General features: G+C 39.6%; 1 protein-coding gene across 7 annotated transcripts in view; it reads left to right on the top strand.

Annotated features, from left to right (window-relative positions):
• Nucleotides 1-22,060, top strand: part of mta1 (metastasis associated 1) — a 75,008-nt gene that overhangs the window by 10,651 nt on the left and 42,297 nt on the right. For all 7 annotated transcript variants that reach the window (XM_018096234.2, XM_031890399.1, XM_018096238.2 and 4 more), the window contains 7 exon segments: nucleotides 1,466-1,533; nucleotides 5,774-5,867; nucleotides 16,722-16,848; nucleotides 17,201-17,264; nucleotides 18,822-18,939; nucleotides 19,850-19,952; nucleotides 21,391-21,490. In XM_018096234.2, the coding sequence (XP_017951723.1) occupies nucleotides 1,466-1,533; nucleotides 5,774-5,867; nucleotides 16,722-16,848; nucleotides 17,201-17,264; nucleotides 18,822-18,939; nucleotides 19,850-19,952; nucleotides 21,391-21,490 (674 nt within the window).

Genomic DNA, 22,060 nt, shown 5'->3' with positions numbered 1-22,060 from the left:
TATCGGCAGCTACTATCGGCCCGTGTATGGGGACCTTTAGAAGAAGACACCAAATAATTCAAAAACTTTAACAAATTAATAATGAAGACCAATTGAAAAGTTGCTTAGAATGGCTATTCTAAGATAAAACATTAACTTAAAGGTGAACCACCCCTTTAATGACATGGGCACTTTATTCTGTTAACTATGTGGAGCCCTTCCATATTCTAATGCAGAACTTCTTAATTTCCACTTTTCACAGAGAGCTATAAAGTCTAGAGGTTTTGTAAGGTGCCTGTGCCCGTCCAATAGGACAGCAGTATCCTAAAGCAGTGCTTTATAACATATATGGGACATGTATCTATTCATCAGAGATGCCTGCCATGCCTAATACAAGTATGGGACCTATTATCCTGAATGCTTGGGACCAGGGGTTTTCCAGATAAGGGGTCTTTCCATAATTTGGATCTCCATAACTAAGTCTGCTAAAAATCATTCAAATATTGAATAAACCCAATAGGACTGTTCTGCACCCAGTAAGGCTTAATTATATCTTAGTTGAGATCAAGTACAGGTACTGTTTTATTACAGGGAAAAAGGAAATCATTTTTAAAAATTAGAATTATTTGCTTATAAAGGAGTCTATGGGAGATGGCCTTTCCTTAATTCGTAACTTTCTGGATAACTGGTTTCCAGATAATGATCCCATACCTGTATATATCTGTACTTTCTCTTTCTTCTCTTGTGTTCTACTCTTCTAACCCTTTCTGTTTTTCTTTTGGCTTGTTTTTGTCTTCCTTCCCTCCTTATGTTTGTATTCCTTTTCCACCACTTTCTCATCTGATGATCTTCTCTTACTCTTTTTCATTTCTGTTTTTATTTTCCTTTATTTGTGTCATTCTACTGTTGAAATTCATCTTCTGTACTTTCTCTTTTATGGTCCCTCTTACAATTTGTTCTTCTTTGTTTCTTTCTAGTACCTTCTGTTCTATCTTGCTGCAGTGTGATTTTTAAATTGCATGGATTACACAAGCAACAGGAGATTCAAGAGATTTCCACTGCATGTCTAATCCCTGCACTTCCCTCCTTGTAATATGAGTTTTATTCCTTACTGTGTATCTGAGAAAAGAGAGAACCCACCTGAGAGCAAGGTGTTAATAATGGCAGCTAATACAGGTAGTGGGGTGTAGTGTGACAAGAATGAGGAGCCACTGGTGGGCTGGATGCCTTCCATGAGCTGCTTCAGATTCTCAGAATTGTATATGTTATTAATGTTAATCATGCTCTTTATAAAATCTAGAATAAATGATGAAACCTAGAGGTAAAAGAGCTCATTTTACATAGTGGGTTTTCTCATTTATAATTTTAACCAGACCACCAAAAATGTTGCTTATAAAATAATTTTCTTTTATGTCTCCAAATGTAATAACAGAGTTAAACTGCTGCCATTTTCCATTCTAATTTGTGTTTGTGTCATCTTTGGTAGATTATGTCTACTTTGAGAATTCCTCCAGTAACCCATACTTAATACGACGTATAGAAGAGCTTAACAAGGTATGTTTTCTTTGAAATTTCATTTTTATGTGTGCCTTACTGGTCCTTTATCAGCTTTTTTTTTTATGTTGCCACTTGACCAAGAGATGTTTGTGAAGAACACAAGGCACACCCTTTAATTGTTTTAATATTATGCTTCAAAAAGATAAAAACACATGTCCGTGGAAGAACACAGTCTGCACATTTAAGCTTTAAAGAGGCAGCCATATGCACGGTATCCAACTAATCAACCTGCAGGCTGAAATGTCTGGTACCATTTGAGGAATACTAAAAGCTATGGCTGCCTTTCAGTTGTTGTGGCTCATGTTCACTTAATTGTCTGCCATTGCGTCATATTGACAGAAAATTTTTAAACTTGCCCAATCAACAAACCAAATAATACATGGGTATTAGTCTGGATCATCAGGCCACCATACATGCACACCAAAAAAAATTGTGATGCAAGCAGGCCAGCTTTAGTGTCTAACACTAAGGGGCACATTTACTAATCTACGAACATCCGAAAAGCGTCCGAATGCGTTTTTTTTCGTAATGATCAGTATTTAGCGATTTTTCCGTAAATTGTCACAACTTTTTCGTAGCCATTACGACTTGCGCAAATTGTCACAACTTTTTCGTAGCTGTCGCACTGAGTACGAAAGTTTCAGATTCATTCAAGCTTCAGTATCGTGACTTTTCTTGGGCCAGGTTGGAGCTGCAGAGTGACCTTGAGCCCTATGGGAGACTTTCCTTGGGCCGGGTTGGAGCTGCAGAGTGCCATTGAGCCCTATGGGAGACTTTCCTTGGGCCGGGTTGGAGCTGCAGAGTGCCATTGAGCCCTATGGGAGACTTTCCTTGGGCCGGGTTGGAGCTGCAGAGTGCCATTGAGCCCTATGGGAGACTTTCCTTGGGCTGGGTTGGAGCTGCAGAGTGCCATTGAGCCCTATGGGAGGCTTTCCTTGGGCCGGGTTGGAGCTGCAGAGTGCCATTGAGCCCTATGGGAGACTTTCCTTGGGCCAGGTTGGAGCTGCAGAGTGCCATTGAGCCCTATGGGAGACTTTCCTTGGGCCGGGTTGGAGCTGCAGAGTGCCATTGAGCCCTATGGGAGGCTTTCCTTGGGCCAGGTTGGAGCTGCAGAGTGCCATTGAGCCCTATGGGAGACTTTCCTTGGGCCAGGTTGGAGCTGCAGAGTGCCATTGAGCCCTATGGGAGGCTTTCCTTGGGCCGGGTTGGAGCTGCAGAGTGCCATTGAGCCCTATGGGAGGCTTCCAAAATCATGCAAAGTCTGAAAGGTTTGCCCGCCGTTTACGAGCGCTCAATACGAAAAAGTCTCGACAATATACGAGCAAGTTGTAACGGCTACGAAAAAGTCGCGACAATTTACGAAAAAGTCGCAAAATGTTAGTTTACAATCTGATTTTTTCCCATTCGTGATTCGGATTCATGGATTAGTAAATGTGCCCCTAAGGGGGTGATTTACCTGTGTTGTAGCTTGATGTTCACAATTCGAGTTTTTTAGTGCTAAAACTCACAAATTCGAATTATGTTTCAAAAACTCGAATGTCTGTTATTGCAAAACACCTGAAATTTTGAACATCTTAAAAGCTTGCGTGTTTATATAGACAATTGGAGTCTACTCCAAGTCAAGCCATATTTTCAATTCAATATTTTTTTTTTCTCTGAGTTTGTAAACTCACAAATTTGAAGTGTTTTTTTTTTTTATTCAAATTTTCCACAGTAATAAATATGCAAACATTCAAATTTTTAAATGATTTATTTCAAAGATTATTTCAATTAGAACAACACTCTTGAATTCACAAGCTCGAAAATTGATAAATAAGCCCATAAGTATCCAACTTTAAGCCTGTTATAAGCATGTACCGATAGCCAGAATTACTGCAATTATACTATTTTTATAAAAAAAAAATCTATAAAAATTTGAATCTTATAACCGCGTACTCAGAATCTGTCAGTCTGCACCTTATGAACATTGTTGTGTATAAGGTTTCTAATACAGGTATGGGATCAGTTTCCTGGAAACCTGTTATCTAGAAAGCTTCAAATTATGGGAAGGCCATCTTCAACAGAGTCCATTTCACGTAAATCATTAATTTTTTTTTAAAATTGATTCCCTTTTCTCTGTAATAGTAAAACTATATCTCAGTTGGGATCATGTACAAGGTATTATTAATCCTAATAAAAGGCAAAACCAACTTTCTAAATGATACTAGTGAACTTAAAGTATGGAGACTTCTTATCCAGAAAACCTCAGGTTCCAAGCATTCTGCATAATAAGTCCCATACCTGTATCTGTAGAAAGTAGACTGACACATGTATCATAGGATATTATAAACCTTGTACAAATCATAATGTTCCTACTGAGTCATGTAATCACAGATTTGCCCTAGCGCTGGTTTGTGAATACTTCTGTACCCTCTATCTACAAAGTTTTATCTAGTGTGTAAAATATATAGCATAATTATTGTACAGCCTGTCCAGTGTAATGGTTCAGAAATATGTTTTGTTTAAAAATAGCCATTAATGCTCAGACTTGGCATGTTTTAACTTCGCTGCTTAATCATGGGTGGCACTATTTCATCATATGTCTTTCATTGGATCATGAATTGTATTGAGATCGACTCATTTAGGCCTTAAATGCTTATGTCCATCTGTGTTTTATAATAAGGGGACAGTGGCTTGGTCACAGATTTTTTTTTTTTTCAATCTGAACCAAGGACATCCTATTGGAATGATTTGGGACACACTGCAGCTACTGTGATCACATCACGTGATGTGACAAGTGCATATGGCCTGGGATCTAACCTGGACAGAATGGCAATGTGTAAACCTACACTGTATGAGGTGTTCAGTATGCTAGAAAATGAACTATCAAATAGTAGCTGCAGTAGTATGTTAAAATGGGGAGTTACAGTACTACATTAAAGTTCAACGTGCCATGATTTTTTTTATCCCCAATGCTGCATCTTCACTAGTGCTGCAGACCACTTACTGTATCAAAAGCTCAGATCATCCTTTTTCTGACACTCTTCCTACTGCAACGGGCTGTAAATGCAAAAAGACTATTGCAGATATCTCTGGCTATCTTTTGGCTGTCCTAGATTACAGGGCCTCTGTGCTGGTCTTAAAAAAATATTTTGCCCTATTTATTTGCTTCCCTTAGTTTTTAAAATACTTGGTTTATATTTAAAAAGTCAGAATCCCGGCACCAGAAAGTTTAAATGGGGGTTGTTTCTTTTCTTTTTCTGTTAATATATGTTATTATATTATGTTATTTCCTCAGAACCAGTGGGTCAACTTGACATATGTGGGCAAACGCTTTTAAACAGTAAGGGTTTTTTTTCCCCAGAGCTACAGAATTTTGGGGACTGCTGCCAGATTTTGTAAATTTTTTGGGCACTGCAAGTAGAGTGCTTGTTTTCTTTACAGTCATAAGATAGCCATGCACAGATCGATAAAAACTGCCAGTGAACTTAGTGGGCAGTTTATCAGCCTGTGTATAGGGCCCTCAGATGGGCGTAACCAACTGATATGACTACAGGGCAGGTTTAAAAATACTGTCGATGAGCAGTGCATTGGCTCGTTGGTATGGTCCTCGCCCCACCAGCATGTATCCAGCTAAAGGAGAAAGAAAGGTAAAAACTTAGACCTTTCTGATAAAGCTTACTATGTAAATACAGCCATAAGCACTCACAGAAATGCTGTACTGACTTCTCTGAAAAAAGATTAGTTGTGTCTAATTCCTGTGCCAGAGACACGCAGATCGCAGACCTCTCCTCTCTCCTGCTCCCCCCTCCCCTCAAGAATGCTAAGAACTCACTCCCCCCTCCCCCTTAGTAATGTGGATCTGAGCCAATCAGCAGGAAGCTGACTCATAGTCTTACAAACTGAGCATGTACACTTGGTCTGGGTGTCTGTGCAGGAGTGAGGCATTATGGGAACTTTCTTTACACAGCTCAGCGTTTTTTCTTCCTGTTTGGCTTCTGATCTTCTGAACAGGTGAAATATGGGGAGACTTAAGGGCACTATTGAGACAACTGAAGGTATGCCTGCAGCTTGAGAGTAACTCTTTACTAGCCTTTCCTTCTCCTTTAATGCCATAACATCATTTGGCCCTATCAATCAAGTATCGCCCATTTAGAGGTTGCCAAACGACTGGATCTTTCAATGTATGGCCAGCTATAGTTAAGTGGACTTTAATGAATAATGCAGTTTTAACTTTTTTTTTTGTTTGTTTTTATAGACGGCAAATGGAAACGTGGAAGCAAAGGTTGTATGTTTCTACAGAAGACGTGATATCTCAAGTACCCTTATTTCTCTGGCAGATAAACATGCTAGTAAGTAGATATACAGGGCAACAGTGGATGGAGGTTTTTATTGATATAATGGGGAAAAAAGCCTGTTAACTCTAACTGGTTTCCAGTGGTCAGTGGTATCCATCAGGTAGCATGAAACATTTACAGAGGATTGTTGTTATAGTTTATATGATATCTATAGTTACTTACGGATCCATGTAAGTTTGTGTTTCTTGCGTGACTTCCCATTTTGTTAGAGGAGTGGTTTGGGGGTATTAAGGACATATTCTCTAATATCATACTGGATGCTATGTGTGCATTAGGCACAGCTTTCTTATGGATTAGTATAAGAAACGGCTACAGGCAGAGAGTTGTCTATATAGACCGCTGCTGGTTTTCCTCCTGATTACAGCATTGCACATGCAAGACTGTCTATAAAGATGCTTGTTTTTCTGTGCAAAAGCTTGGCTTTGTATTTGTAAATATTTACATGGTAGATTAGGTTGAAAAAAAGAACACAAGCTGAACCTTTGCCAACTGAAGCCTGCCTTCTAGTTATGCTCTGCAGGTATCTGATTTTTGGAAACCTTTATTCTCTGAAAAGCTCTTATGGTCTAATTTAGACTGAATTAGAAAGGACTGAGGTATAAATATGCCAGGGTTGATTTTTTACCTTAATGTCTTAAGCTCAGTTTTGACTTTTTATAATAGAAGTGCTGCTTACTTTTTCCATCACTTGCAATGTAGCCTGTAACTTTCTTCCACCCACACCCAACAACTAAAAAGCCAGCTGTGATTGCTTATTTAGGGATGCGCCAAATCCTGGAATGGTTTAAAGGGGAAGGAAAGGCTAAGTCACTTGGGGGTGCCAAAATGTTAGGCACCCCCAAGTGACTTAGATCGCTTACCTTGTACCCTGGGCTGGTGCCCCTGTTAGGAGAAAAAAGCACCAGCCCGGGGTACCTGTAGGAAGCGCTTCCTCCTTCCTTTCTCTTCTGCCGGCGAAGTCCGGCGCATGCGCAGTAGAGTGAAAAGCCGAAAAGGAAGGAGGAAGCAATTGCTGCTACCCCGGGCTGGTGCTGTTCTCTCCGTACAGGGGCACCAGCCCAGGATAAAAGGTAAGCGATCTAAGTCACTTGGGGGTGCCTAACATTTTGGCACCCCCAAGTTACTTAGCCTTTTCTTCTCCTTTAAGAGAACCATGCACTTTGCGTATGGTAAATAATTTTCAACTTCTATATGACAAAGTCATGTGATTTTAAGGATTTGTTTCAGCTAGGCACATAGATTCATCTGAGTACTTGATTCAGTGCATCCATATTGCTTATTGGTATACATGTTACGCAGACTAAAATGGCACCCTATAACACTGCTAGCTCTGGTTACTATTGTTGGTGAAAGGGTCTGGGTACTGTGGGGAAAAGGGTTCAACGCCTTCATTCAGTTATGCAGCAGACAGTGCATTTCCTGTGCTATGCAGCCTGCCTTAATTTAAACTTGCCTGAATTAGTACTTCCCCTTTAATAAATCCAGGCAAAAGCCACAAACCACTGTCACTGTTACAAGCTATTGGGCTTCCTGGGAGTATCTATGTTTACTTAACAACATCTAAATCTTCTGTTTGATTACTCTAAAAGTCCTACTTCTCTAAGAACATTGAGAAAGCTATCTGCAAGTTTAGATATATGGTACGCTGTACTAAAATTATAAGGTTGTGTCAATGCTGCTGGATGCATAGTAGGTCTTGATAGGACATGATAGATTACTTCCTCCATAATTATTTTTTTAGTAACAGTTAATATCTGATTTTTGGTTTTAAAGGACTAGGATAATTCTCAATAGCATACTTTCTGTATTTATTAAACTCATTTCTCCCTCCCTAAATGCTATATTCTAGTTGGTGTGTGTGTATATATCTGGCATTTTATATAATAGTTTATCGCTGCTGGGCAGGCAATCCCAGCATCAGTGATAAGTCACTGTGTGACTCTGTGTCTTAAAAATTTCTCCTGTGACCATCAGGGTGATGACCTGCAGGTCTACTGGTTGACGCCTGTTTCATCAATGACAGATGGAACAGTTCATGCACAGGCTTGCTGGTGACCTGCTTTTTAATATGAGGAAATTAATTAAAGAGGAACTCCGGCTTGCCTTCGGATTACCTATCACTGTAATCTGTTCCTTCAAAAAGTATGAATAAATACAATTTTTATATGCAGAAATACAGCTATATACTGAGGGACTGAATCATTGATGTTAAAAAAGCCAAAGGTCACTTTTCCATACTAATCCTCCTAGATCTATCGGCTGCGTTTGATACGGTTGACCACTCCCTCCTGATGCAAATTCTGCATTCGATTGGTCTCCGTAGTCAGGCTGCATCCTGGATCTCTTCTTATCTCTCTAACCGTTCTTTCACTGTCTCCTACGCTAACAAAACCTCATCTCCAGTTCCTCTTAATGTGGGGGTACCCCAAGGCTCTGTACTTGGGCCGTTGTTGTTCTCCCTTTACACGCTGTCCTTGGGAGATCTTATCCGTTCATTTGGCTTTAAATATCATCTGTATGCTGATATCCAAATTTATTTGTCGACCCCTTCGTTAACAGTCGAAACTGAGACTCAAATCTCTAGCTGCCTCCTGGCTATCTCTAACTGGATGAACCAACACCACCTCAAACTCAACCTAACAAAAACTGAACTAATGATCTTTCCGCCTAAGCCTGGTCCTACCCCCCCCCCCCCTTTTCTATCTCTATTGATGGCACCCTCATCAACCCTGTCGATTCGGCGCGTTGTTTGGGGGTGATCTTTGACTCCAGTCTCTCCTTTTCTGACCACATTAACACCACTGTCAAAACCTGTCACTTTTTGTTACGCAATATTGCCAAAATCCGTCCCTTTCTCTCTACTGCAACAGCTAAGCTGCTCATGCATGCTCTCATCCTATCCCGACTGGACTACTGCAACCTGCTATTAACCGGCCTCCCTAACTCCCATCTCTCCCCCCTACAGTCTATATTAAATACTGCTGCCAGAATTCTCCTCCTCTCATCCAGGAGAGTTCAGGCCCCTTCCCCTGCTAAAGTCCTTATTGTGGCTTCCTATTAAACAAAGAATATCTTACAAACTTCTTCTCCTAACCTTCAAAGCCCTCCATTCCTCTGCTCCTCACTACATCTCTTCCCTTGTGTCTCCGTACATTCCGGGCCGACTCCTTCGTTCCTCGCAGAGCAATCGCTTGGTTGCGCCCCCCACTACTACTGCTGTTTCCCGCCTTAAACCTTTCTGCCTTGCTGCCCCTTACATTTGGAATGCCCTCCCTGATTTCCTCCGGAGAGAATCCTCCCCCAGTCTTTTTAAAACCAAACTAAAAGACTACCTTTTGGAGCACTCGCCCAGCACCTGATCTGGGAAATAGAACTTATATTGTAGTGTCACCCACTGTGACCTACAGCACTTATATTTGCCTATTTGTGTCTGTAAGTTACCCTCCCATATAGATTGTAAGCTCTACGGGGCAGGGACCTCCATCCTCTTGTGTCTTTGACTCTTAACTTATTGTAACTGTATCTTGTATTTATTTGTATTTATTGTTATACTTTGTATTTATCTATTATCTTATTAACCCCCTGTTTGTATTAATGTATTCTACTGTACAGCGCTGCGCTTTATAAATAAAAATATACATACATACATACAAATTGTAAAAACTTCTCCACAGCTTACAGACATCATGCAGGAACTATATAACCCACAATGCATTGCAATGTGATGTTCCTTTTCTTTGACATCACGTTAGGGAATTATGGGATATGGAAAATGCAGGCTTGGGACAGTCGCCTACTGTTAATTTTTTATTTTTTGACTCTAAAAGCCAGATCAGTAGGAGACCAGGGGGTGGGGCTTAGGTAACTGTTTAAATCATGTTATTACAATAAAATCATGAAAAGGCTGCAGATTTTTTTAATGTATATTGCAAAGTTGCTTAAATAAATGCTTTGAAATTACCAAAGTACTGCCTGCATATAGGTTGTGTGCTCTTCCCATGCTTGCATTGGTTTCCTCTCATGGTCCAAAAAACAGCAGATTGAAACGTTTGTGTGCTCTTGCACATAGCGGGTAGGGGCATATAAGTGTAAGCTCACTGGGGCAGACACAGATCTACATGATGGCTAATTGTGTTCCCTTCTGCATAACCTGCTGGCTGCAAATAAAGTACAGCTATTAACAAGAATAATCCAAACTCTGTCTTACTAATACAGGTATGGGATACCTTATTCGGAAACCCGTTATCCAGAAAGCTCCAAATTACGCAAAGCGCATCTCCCATAGATGCCATTTTAATCAAATAATTTAGAATTTTAAAACTGATTTCCCTTTTCTCTGTAATAATAAAACAGTACCTGTACTTGATCCCAACTAAGATATAAATAATCCTTATTGGATGCAAAACAATCCTATTTGGTTTAATGTTTAATTGATTTTTTAGTAGACTTAAGGTATGGAGATCCAAATTATAGAAAGACCCCTTATCCGAAATGCCCTTGGTCCCGAGCATTCTGGATAATGGGTTCTATACCTGTAATGGCTTTTTTTTTTTAAATTGTCAAGCTTTGGCCTTTGACCGCAATGGATGACTTTGATTAGAACAAAGTTGAGCTTAAAAAAATATATTAAATTATTAATCAATTGTTACTCAATAATGTAGGCTAAGGTGTGAGAAATGGATTGTGGTTTCTGCTAAAGTAATAACACTTGTGTTTGCCAAATTGTTTGGAGTGCAAAGCAAATTAGTAGAACCAAAAGTTAAATCTACTAAATGTCCTTTCCTGTAATTTTGTTAATGGCTCAAAGTTTGTAGTATTTAAAGATCTTTAAGCATAAAGTGTTAACCTCTTCTTGTTTGTGAAACATTTTACCTATATGTATAGTTATGACAATGTGTATGTTAAAGGCTTTTGTCAATAATTTGTCCATAATGGACATTTGATATTCAGTTGCCACAGGCTGACCCATGCAGAAGTTTCCTCACATCAAGCCAGGGTTAGGTACGTACATGTACCATAAAACCATTAATAATGTCCATATCTATTTATAATAGAGCGCTCAGTACATTAAGAGTCAAGGGAAAGAAATAAAAAAAGAAATTAGCTAATTTTATAAAATGTCCTATAGGTTTACCACGCAAACTGGGCAGCTGATGAGTAGATTCCAAGCCACAGTTTAGTTTATCCCTCTTAGCGGCTCATCCATGAACTATATTTTCTAATCCACATGTGCCAACCAAGAAATTGGTTCCACACAAATCACTCAGTGGGGGGCACATTTATCAATAATATAGCGTTTGTGCTGAGTTTTCATAAATGATCTTGTATAACCCTATTATTTTTAATCATAATTTTCCTTGAATCTGGTCATATTTAAGAAAAAGTCTCAAATGGGTAAATTTTTATTCAGGCTGACTGAAGAAATTCTACTGAAATGCTGCATCAATTGATAGTAAGGGGCCCATTCATTAAAGTCCAAATTTCGGATTGTTCTAAGTACGATTAGCAAAAATTCGTATTAAAAGCGATAATTTCTGATGTGCAAAAATTTGTGTTGTGCTTCAGAAAGCTACAGAGTTACGGATGGGTAATTTCCCATAGACTCCATTATATAGAGATATATATATATATATATATATATATATATATAAAATCAGATTTTTAAAAATGATTTCCTTTTTCTCTTTAATAATTAAACAGAACCTTGTACTTGATTCTAAGACATTATTAATCCTTGTTGGAGATAAAACAATAATATTGGGGTTATTTTATGTTTAAAATATTTTTTTATTGGGCTTAAGATTTGGAGATCCAAATTATGGAAAGATTCCTTATCCACAAAACCCAAGCATTCTGGAAAACAGGTCCCATACCTGTACAGGATCCATTATCCGGAAATCCGTTATCCAGAAAATTCAGAATTACGGAATCCGTCGACTCAATTAAAAGCAAATAATTCTGATTTTTGAAAATTATTTCCTGTTTCTCTGTAATAAAACAGTGCCATGTACTTGATCCCAACTAAAATAGAATCAATCCTTATTGGAGGCAAAACAAGCCTATTGGGTTTATTCATTATTGAAATGATTTTTTAGCAGACTTGAGGTATGGAGATCCAAATTACAGAAAGATCCCTTATCTGGAAAACCCCAGGTCCCGAGCATTTTGGATAATAGGTCCGGTACCTGTACCAGCTTTCCACCCATTCCAGGAGTCAGGAATCCATTAATGACATAAGTTTGCATACTCAAGTTTAATAGGGTGTTAAAAGGGTCCTCCACCTGAAAACTGTTGGAAGTGTATAAATTGTAATTCTCAGCAACATTAATATACATTGATTAAATATTTTTAAATTGGATTCAGTGTCTTGTCAGCTTATATTGCTGCAAAAGTGAAGCAGGAGAACAGGGTGTTGCGCCTTCCGAAGAGCTTGGCGGTGAATAAGAACAAGCAAAATGAAAAGGATGGAGATAGACTAGTGGGGAAAGTGAGACCTATGGAAATATAAGCTGTTGTAGGAACTGATATGTATAGCTCAGAGGAGAGGCGTATCAAGTGAAACCAGCAATAGTGTGTGGCCAGCAGTACATAGTACAAACACTATCTGCATTTGTACAGTTAGGTTGGGCAAAGCCTGCATTTTTATTTCTTATGACTTCTGGTACTTCTGAATTACACTGCTTACTATCAGTACATGATTACTTATGCAAAGTGAGTGTTTCTCTGGCACTAGAACACAGGTTACTGTGCTTGTTGGGCACGGTGGTGCGCAGCCTGGTGTGTTTGTTTTGTGTTTGACAAGAGCTAAGAGTTTGATGTATTTGGCGTCCGAGGCTGATATTTGCAGGCACCTGTGACTGAGTTTATTCATTTTGGTGGTGCTTCCAATGAGAGAGTGGCTCTTTCATGGCATTCCACCGCAAGCAACTATGAAGAAACCCAGCTTGTACTTTTCAGTGAGGATTTACTCACTTTGCTTAAGGAAAGCGCTGAACGCAGTGGGATCATATCAAGTTGCATTCCACCTGCATTTGGCACTGCCCTGTGGCCAAGTAAGTGCAAAGTTATGCATTTTGGTAGAAATAATATAAACGCGAACTATCTACTGAATGGTAGTGTGTTGGGGGTATCCTTAATGGAGAAGGATCTAGGGGTTTTTGTTGATAACAAGTTGTCTAATTCCAGGCAGTGTCATTCTGTGGCTACTAAAGCAAATAAAGTGCTGTCTTGTATAAAAAAGGGCATTGACTCAAGGGATGAAAACATAATTTTGCCCCTTTATAGGTCCCTGGTAAGGCCTCACCTTGAGTATGCAGTGCAGTTTTGGGCTCCAGTCCTTAAGAAGGATATTAATGAGCTGGAGAGAGTGCAGAGACTGCAACTAAACTGGTTAAGGGGATGGAAGATTTAAGCTATGAGGTGAGACTGTTGAGGTTGTTTTCTCTGGAAAAGAGGCGCTTGCGAGGGGACATGATTACTCTGTACAAGTACATTAGAGGGGATTATAGGCAGATGGGGGATGTTCTTTTTTCCCATAAAAACAATCAACGCACCAGAGGTCACCCCTTTAGATTAGAGGAACGGAGCTTCCATTTGAAGCAGCGTAGGTGGTTTTTCACGGTGAGGGCAGTGAGGTTGGGGAATGCCCTTCCTAGTGATGTGGTAATGGCAGATTCTGTTAATGCCTTTAAGAGGGGCCTGGATGAGTTCTTGAACAATCAGAATATCCAAGGCTATTGTGATACTAATATCTACAGTTAGTACTAGTGGTTGTATTTATAGTTTATGTATGTGAGTGTATAGATTGGTAGGTGTGGGTTAGGTGTGCTGGGTTTACTTGGATGGGTTGAACTTGATGGACACTGGTCTTTTTTCAACCCTATGTAACTATGTAAGTAACAGGTGGAACACATCTGCATTCACTGTGCCAGATTGGAGACAACCTCATTGAAAAGAACAGTCTGTTCCTTGTACTAAATTTGTCACCACAAGGAACCAAATGAAGAAATGCTTGTGTGCAAGGGGTGGCAAAAGTGACACGTGACATCAGCCTTAAGGTGGCCATACACGAGCAGATCCGCTCGCTTGGCGATGTCCAGAAAAAGTTCAGAGGACCCTGCATGTGAGTTGTTAGGTAGTTATTATTAGTGGTGCTTGCAAAGCATCACTTCTATTATCTCACAGGCTTATTATTATTCTTCCGTACAAAAGTTCGGCACGGAACTTGTCCCGCACCGTTTTTCGTAGACCCATGAGTGAGGTGTCAAATCGTGCGGCCTATTCGGGAATGGGGTGCTATGTCTTTTCTAAGGGGTTGGCGGTTAATTGCCCCTGCAGGGGCCCAAAAATCCCATAGACTTAACATTGAGGCCAATTTTGACGGATTGTAGCGCAGAGAGGGAATTTTTTAGATAAGTGAAATTTACCACATTTGAAGAGGTTTGCAACCTGTGTCAGAAGATACCCCGCACAATGGGGATTTTGGCAAATAACTAGTTTGTCGTAGACCCATGAATGAGGTGTCAAACCGTGCGGCTTATTCGGGAATGGGGTGCTATGCCTTTTCTGAGGGGTTGGAGGTTAATTGCCCCAGCAGGGGGGCAATTAACCACCGTTTGTCGTAGACCCATGAATGAGGTGTCAAACCATGCGGCTTATTCGGGATTGGGGTGCTATGCCTTTTCTGAGGGGTTGGAGGTTAATTGCCCCAGCAGGGGGCAATTAACCACTGTTTGTCATAGACCCATGAATGAGGTGTCAAACCGTGCGGCTTATTCGGGAATGGGGTGCTATGCCTTTTCTGAGGGGTGGGCAGTTAATTGCCCCAGCAGGGGGCAATTAACCACTATTTGTCGTAGACCCATGAATGAGGTGTCAAACCGTGCGGCTTATTCGGGAATGGGGTGCTATGACTTTTCTGAGGGGTTGGCGGTTAAATGCCCCAGCAGGGGCAATTGTCACAGAGAACTGAAGGAAACATTGTAATATTGGGGCACGAGTTTTGCCACGGCAAGCACCACTCACATTTTCTTCAGGAAATGTACCTCTCTAGTTATTGTTATAATTACTGTTATTATCATTACATATTTATAAAGAGACAAAATAATCAGCAGTGCTATTTAATAAGGCCCCTTCCATAGGGGGCGGGTTCTTGGCCTGTGGATAAAAAAGAAAATCCACCACTTAACCTGTTTCAAGCTGAAGTCCATTTCATGTGTCTGCTGTCGGGCCGATGCGGTGGCTCCTGCTGCAGGCACAATAAGATTTTTGAAATATAGGGGCAAGTTTTTGATCTGTTTTTATCCACAGCCCAAAAATCCAGGGGCCTTGGGTGTATAAAACATACATTGAAACTTGTTTTTAATTTGCAGATACCTATTGTGCTAAATGCAGACTTTATATCCATAATATACATGATAAATATTTTAATGTAATTTACCATGATTGCAGTTTCAGACATGCTTTTTTATCCCTATCCAATCCTACATGTTGGTGTGAAAATGAGTGCATAAAACCAGCATGGCAATGTCACTTAGCAACCAAGCAGCATGCTCAGACAATGTCATAATTGATAATACTTGATAATGGGACAAAATTAAGTTGAGAGTAGTAAAGAGAGAATTTGTCAGGTTTTGCAAAAAAAAAAAACAAAAAAAACACCTATAGACTTCAATGGTGGTAAAAATGGTGCTCATCTCTTATTGCAAGTGTATTTAATGGTTGGCAAGTAAGGGCACACAGTGCACAAGCTGCTGTTTTTTAAGTGTCCTTCCAGTTCTTAAAGGAATACAGTCATGGGAAACATGTTTTGTTGTTTTTTTTTTTTTTTTTTTTTTACAAAACCCGTCAGGTAATAGAGCTTCTCAAGCAGAATCCTGCATTGAAATCTGTTTTTCAAAAGAGCAAACTTTTTTTTTATATTAAATTTTTAAATTTCACATGGGTCTAGAAATAGTCTACATTTCCCAGGGTGCCACAGCCATGCGACTTGTGACAGATAACTTCATACTCCTACTTCACCCCCTCCCAGCAGCCGATCAGCAGAACAGTGGGAAGGGAGCAGGATAGCAGCTCCCAGTAGGTATCAGAATAGCACTCAAAAGTAAAGGTGGCCATACACGTGGCGATCTGACGATGTTTCGTACGACCATCGGTCGCACGAAACATCGTAAGATCCACCACACACCATTCAGGGCTGAATCGGCAGGTAAGGAGGTAGAAACAATAGGATTTCTACCTCCTTCTGCCGATTCAGATCTGAAGGGAGAATTTTGGTCAGGCGCCTTCTATGGCGCCCGATCAAAATTTTCCAACTGGTCCGATCGGCGAGTCGTCCGATATCAGCAGGTTCCTGCGATATCGGTCGACTCGCCGACATACCATACACGCACCGATTATCGTACGAAACGAGGTTTCGTACGATAATATCGGTGCGTGTATGGCCACCTTAAGAAATCCAAGTGTGGCTTGGGACTCCTCCAGCTACATGGGAGTAGGAGAAACAATAGGTTACCTGAAAGCAGTTCTAGAGCTGGCTCAGACAACTCAGACTCTGAGATTGCACCTACACACCTGTGTAATAAAAACTATACTGTAAAAATCAAGACAGAATCCCTTTAAATGGCACGCCTGTTTAGAAAGGCGAGCTTGAAAATGTCCTGGCATTGACCCCTGAAGCAAGACTTGACCATGCATTGAGTGCCTACTACACTTATGTAGGGAAACCTAATGATTTGTACAAGTATTAGTTCTGTGTTCTAATTTATAATGCAAACAAGCATCAGCAGTGTGATTGCTTACTTGTTATTGGGTACAAACATCTTCTCATTTTCAATTTTGCTCCCTTAGGGGAAATGGAAGAAGAAATGGAAAACCCAGAAATGGTTGATTTACCAGAGAAATTGAAACACCAACTGAGGCACAGAGAATTGTTTCTTTCACGGCAGCTTGAATCTTTACCTGCCACACATATAAGGTGATCATTTATGCAAAATATTTAGCTGTATTCTGCTTTTTATTGTGTTCGGGACTCCTCTGCTGCCCTGCTGATAGCTTTGGTTTAAAAGGGTGTTCTGTGATCCTCAACAACGATAAAGCAAGCAGGGGTGTGACAGTGCAGGAACTCGCACATAATTCATTAGAGCAGGCTTGCTGGAAAAGCACTAGCCCAAGTACCTGTCAGAATAGCGCCAATGTGCAGTCTGCTTTGCTTCCAAACTAGCCCTTGTATTCATATATAAGCCCCTTTGTATCTATAGATTTATTTTTAAGGAGGTTTAAAGATTCATATATGGTCAGTATTAAGCCCTTTTCTTTTTCTCTTTCAGAGGCAAATGCAGTGTAACTCTATTAAACGAGACAGAATCCCTTAAATCCTATTTGGAACGAGAGGTATGGCTATTTCTATTTATCTGAATCTTTGTTGTAATCATGTTTTTTTTAGAAATACCAAATGTAAAGCCGGCTGCTATACATGTAAAGATGTTGTTAGGACATCCTTGTCCCATTGGTATTTGTTTTGCCTGTAAGGCAGCTTTAAATATTTTACTTAGTTTAAATGAGATACACTTTGCATCTATAAATCTTATGACCGTTGGCCTTTTGAACAATCATCTTCATGTTTATGGGCAGTTTGTACCTTTTCAGAATGTCCTTGTTTGCCATGGAGACTGTTTTTATTTGGTTATACTTCCTCTTAAAGGAACAGTAACACCAAAAAATGAAAGTGTATAAATGTAACTAAAATATAATGTGCTGCTGCCCTGCACTGATAAAAGTTGTGTGTTTACTTCAGAAAGTCTACTATAATTTATATAAATAAGCTGCTATGTAGCCACGGAGGCAGCCATTCAAAGGAGCAAAAGCACAGGCACATAGCAGATAACAGATAAAACACTATTGTATTCTACAGAGCTTATGTTATCTGCTATGTAACCTGTGCCTTTTTTCCAGCTTGAATGGCTGCCCCCGTGGCTACACAGCAGCTTATTGTATAAATTATAGTAGTGTTACTGTAGCAAACACACCAGTTTTACCAGTGCAGGGCAACAGTGCATTATATTTTTATTACTTTAAAGCTCTTTCATTTTTGGTGTTCCTTTTAATAGTAATATCGCACTGGGCGTTTTTTTTTTTTGTTTTTTTTTTTTTCAAATGAGGATCTCCCAAACATGCACCCAGGGCCTACCATTAACTTGAATGAAAAATACTGTGCCATTGCTGATAATTTTCTGATGCCCATTAAACAAATCTGCAGTATTTTTTTGTTTGGTTTTCTCTCAAGGCTACTACTCCACCCCACATCCTTGCAATGCATCTCGCTTGTCTGCTGCTATAGGCCATTATGTCCATTCAAATATATGCAAAAATATAGGCTCTCTGTGTAGGAAAGGCTATGCAATATCTTTCATTTAAAAGGTATAGGAAAATAAAGTGAATGTAAAGCTTGCTTTTAAATAGAAGATCTTTTCATGAAATAGATCACCATTGATGCTTAAAGAAGCACGGGGTGCATGACACATGGTCTGTTTCAGTATATGTGTGCAAATAAAGCAACTTATCTATAAAGTTTGTGGACGATGGGGATCTAGAAACATGATTTGTCGTGGTACTTAGAGATAGCATGCATATTTCTAGGATTAGTTAGCATTTTGCAAGCAATTATAATAACAGCATAATTTTTTTTTTTTTTTATAACTCCTTGTTAGTTGCATATATCTACTATACTGTAATGCTTAACCAATTAAATGCAATATATATATTATACGAGCTTGGGAAATGTTGCTTCCTAAAAAGGACACTGTTAAAAAAAAAAAAAAAAAAAAAGTGGTTTCAGGGAAGACATTTCTACTGGTGGCTTATTCCTTGACTTGGTAATTATAGTATTTGTCAATGATTATTGACTGGTTAATTTTTTATTTTTTTAATCTCTTTTTCCTCTTCTTTTAGGATTTCTTTTTCTATTCTTTAGTTTATGATCCACAGCAGAAGACTCTCTTGGCAGACAAGGGAGAAATTCGAGTGGGCAACAGATACCAAGCAGATATAACAGACTTATTGGAGGAGGGTAATGTGCTTTCCTAAACTATAAAATGCACTTTAATAGGAACAATGTTATTTTCTATTGCTGTAAAAGTCCATTGACTTTCAGTGCTTCACAAATGACATAATTACTAGCTGTTTCTCCCTTATACAAATATTCTAATGTGTTTTAAGATCCTTTTTTGTATATTTCTGTACTGTACTAATAATTGGGTAGATTGTCTACTACACAGCTTTCCTTGGCTATGAATGAACAGCCATATGCTGTTTTTGAAAATCTTGTCATATGGTACCTCCAGTCACCCATATTTGCCACCCCCTCTCTAAGAATTCTTCCAGCCCTGAAGAACACCCCGTTGTATTATGGGATGACAAGTCTATAAAAGGGACACATTTATTAAAAAAATATATCGGTTTGTACCTAATAGGTTTTAGTTAATAACTTACACTTTTTTAAATTGATGGTAGCAGTGGAATCCTGTCATAAAATACACCTAGGATATGCACTTGTTCTTTTAAAATATTATTTTTAAGGGAGAATAAGGAGCCACCATATAATGTGTTTAGCAAAAGCTTCCTCTCCTGAATGCCTTTGGTTACTCTCTTCCTGGGAGCAATGCTATGATCCACTGACTCTAATGGGCAGCCATGGGTCTCCAAGGTACCCATTTTGACAACCTGTCCTGTCATGCTTTGTAGCTGAGATTCCAAAGGTGACCACACACAGGCAGATAATAGCTGCCGATTTGGCCCCTTCAGTCTGAGTCAGCAGCTTATTGGCCTGTGTATGGGGCACTCCAGCGGTCTACCCAACTGATATCTGGCTTTTAACACTTTTTGACAATCTAAGAGTATCTGCCAATATTTGGGTTCCTCCTTACTGGAGTAGCTTCTTGATCTGTTATAAATTATTCTGTAATTATTGTTCTCTTCAGGTGCAGAAGATGGAAGAGACCAAGCAAACCTTGAAACTAAAGTCTGGGAGGCAAGCAATCCTCTCACCGATAAACAAATAGATCAGTTTTTGGTGGTAGCACGGTGAGATATATAAATATATACATATATATACATTTTTTTTTTTATACTGATTTTTTTTATATGGATTTGTAAATTATATCAAACAGATGATGCATTAGTAAACCATATCTAGCCATATTTGTTGATTTTTCATCAGCTCCATGCTAAAGTTGTAATAATGCTTATTCATTAGGACAGCTTACATTTTGCGCCAAATAGGTGTTCACCCTAATGAACCTCCAATAAGAATTACATGATTAGTTATGGCAGTAAATAGGCTTTCACCCCAGCTACTAAACCTTTAGGCTATGGGGCCATTTTTATGGTGCCCCAGACTACCCATGGGTTATAATTTTAATATAATTCAGCCAGCATAATTGTTTAGTTACATAGAGCAGGTTGTAAAGCACCAGACTTCTGTTTTGTGACCCTTACTGCTTTCTGTGCTTAGGAGTATTTTGTACTGAAATATCAACTTTTCATGTTTTTTTTTTTTTTTTTTTAACTCTCGTAATGGCAGTGGTTCATGTTGCATTAGTGTCATATTTGTCCCTGGCCAGTGTTACAGATTGGCCAGATAAGCATGTAAGGCTGTTCAAAAGCATTATATACAAATAAGCCTCTTAGGGCTCTGGCACACAAGGAGATTTGTCGCCTGCGTTTTTTCCCCCCGGCGCTTTGGCGACAAGTCGCCACGACAATACACACAAAGAGATTTCATGCGAGTTTAGCTCCAGGCGATCTGCTACCCATGGTACTACTCAACAGTTACCCCTCCCACGTGTTTACTCAAATCGCTCAGAAAAGGGTCTGTGTGCGATTTGAAACAGCAGGCGACTTGAAGTAGCCTCGTATGTTTTGACTCTGGCGATTTTCCATTGGTTTAGCATTGGCGTCTTGTTGCTCGTCTTGTCGCCAAATCTCTTTTAAAAATCGCCGGCGACAAATCTCCTCGTGTGCCAGAGCCCTTAGGGACATAAGAAGAAGAACTTTTTGTAAAGGTTGTCAGCCTTCCCACCTCTTTACAGCTGTCTAGTCACTAGCGTCAGCTTGCACCTTTCCATCAGGGTACATTATATTTTCCTTTGTCTTAAACTTTGTTTTCATTGTGGTGGGCAGTCTCTAAAATCTGTTAGATAGAAGACAAAGGAAGACTTGTAATCTGAATAGTGTTTGGTTTGTCTAATAGAATGCAGTGTCTGGCTTAATGATTTTGGGCCAACAGTGAAATGGTTGTACCCCCAGTAAGCTATAGTATTTCACAAATCAGTCCTTTGCATGTCATTGGATGGATTAAACCCTTTTAGGCACAAAGTAGCATTTATAACAACCCACAGTGGGCCAAGAAACGTGTGTCTAGCAGTAGCCCTATGTCTGCCAAATCACGTGCTTTTTTTTCTGGTTAATGTTCGTTTGCTATGCAAGGCTAATTGTACCCTCTCTTGTGCCCCTTTCTCAGGTCTGTAGGTACATTTGCCCGTGCGTTGGACTGCAGTAGTTCTGTCAGGCAGCCTAGTCTACACATGAGCGCGGCTGCCGCCTCTAGAGACATCACGCTGGTAAGCAGAGATGAGGACAGAACCTTTACAATCCTCTTTATTTGTAAAAGGAAATAAAATTCAGCAGCCTCTGCAAAGTAACAGGGGGGGGGGGGGGGAGTGCTGAAGAGGGCAGTATTAACACAGATGCAGTCTAGAATAGGAACTCCCATGGTACTAGAGCTCTAAAATGGCAAATTTCACCATTGTGCTGACCTGTCTAATATCTGCATCATGTGTGTTACAAATGTAGGCCCCCCCAACACTTCCTTCTGTTCTGCTGCTGAAATATTACATGAGGTATGAATGTTTATTCACTGCAGAAAAAAACAATGTATTTATGTGAAACATAAAATATAAACCCAAGACCTAAAAAAAAAAAAAAGCCTTGTTATTCCTAGGCTTCCTATGGCCTCAGTCGCTGGTTTATCTATCCCTCTAATTATTTGTTCTTTTGGTTTCCTTTTTAAACCAATACTTTTTTATTCTTCACAGAACCCTATGGTGAAGGCAAGCATTAATGTTGCTTGCTGCAATATGAATAATTGCAAGTAGGCAGATGATATAACGGACAGACTAGTGGAAATCTTT

The sequence above is a fragment of the Xenopus tropicalis genome, chromosome 8 (assembly GCF_000004195.4).
Source record: "Xenopus tropicalis strain Nigerian chromosome 8, UCB_Xtro_10.0, whole genome shotgun sequence".
Classification (NCBI taxonomy): Eukaryota; Metazoa; Chordata; class Amphibia; order Anura; family Pipidae; genus Xenopus; species Xenopus tropicalis.
This window is presented reverse-complemented; position numbering and strand designations above follow the sequence as displayed.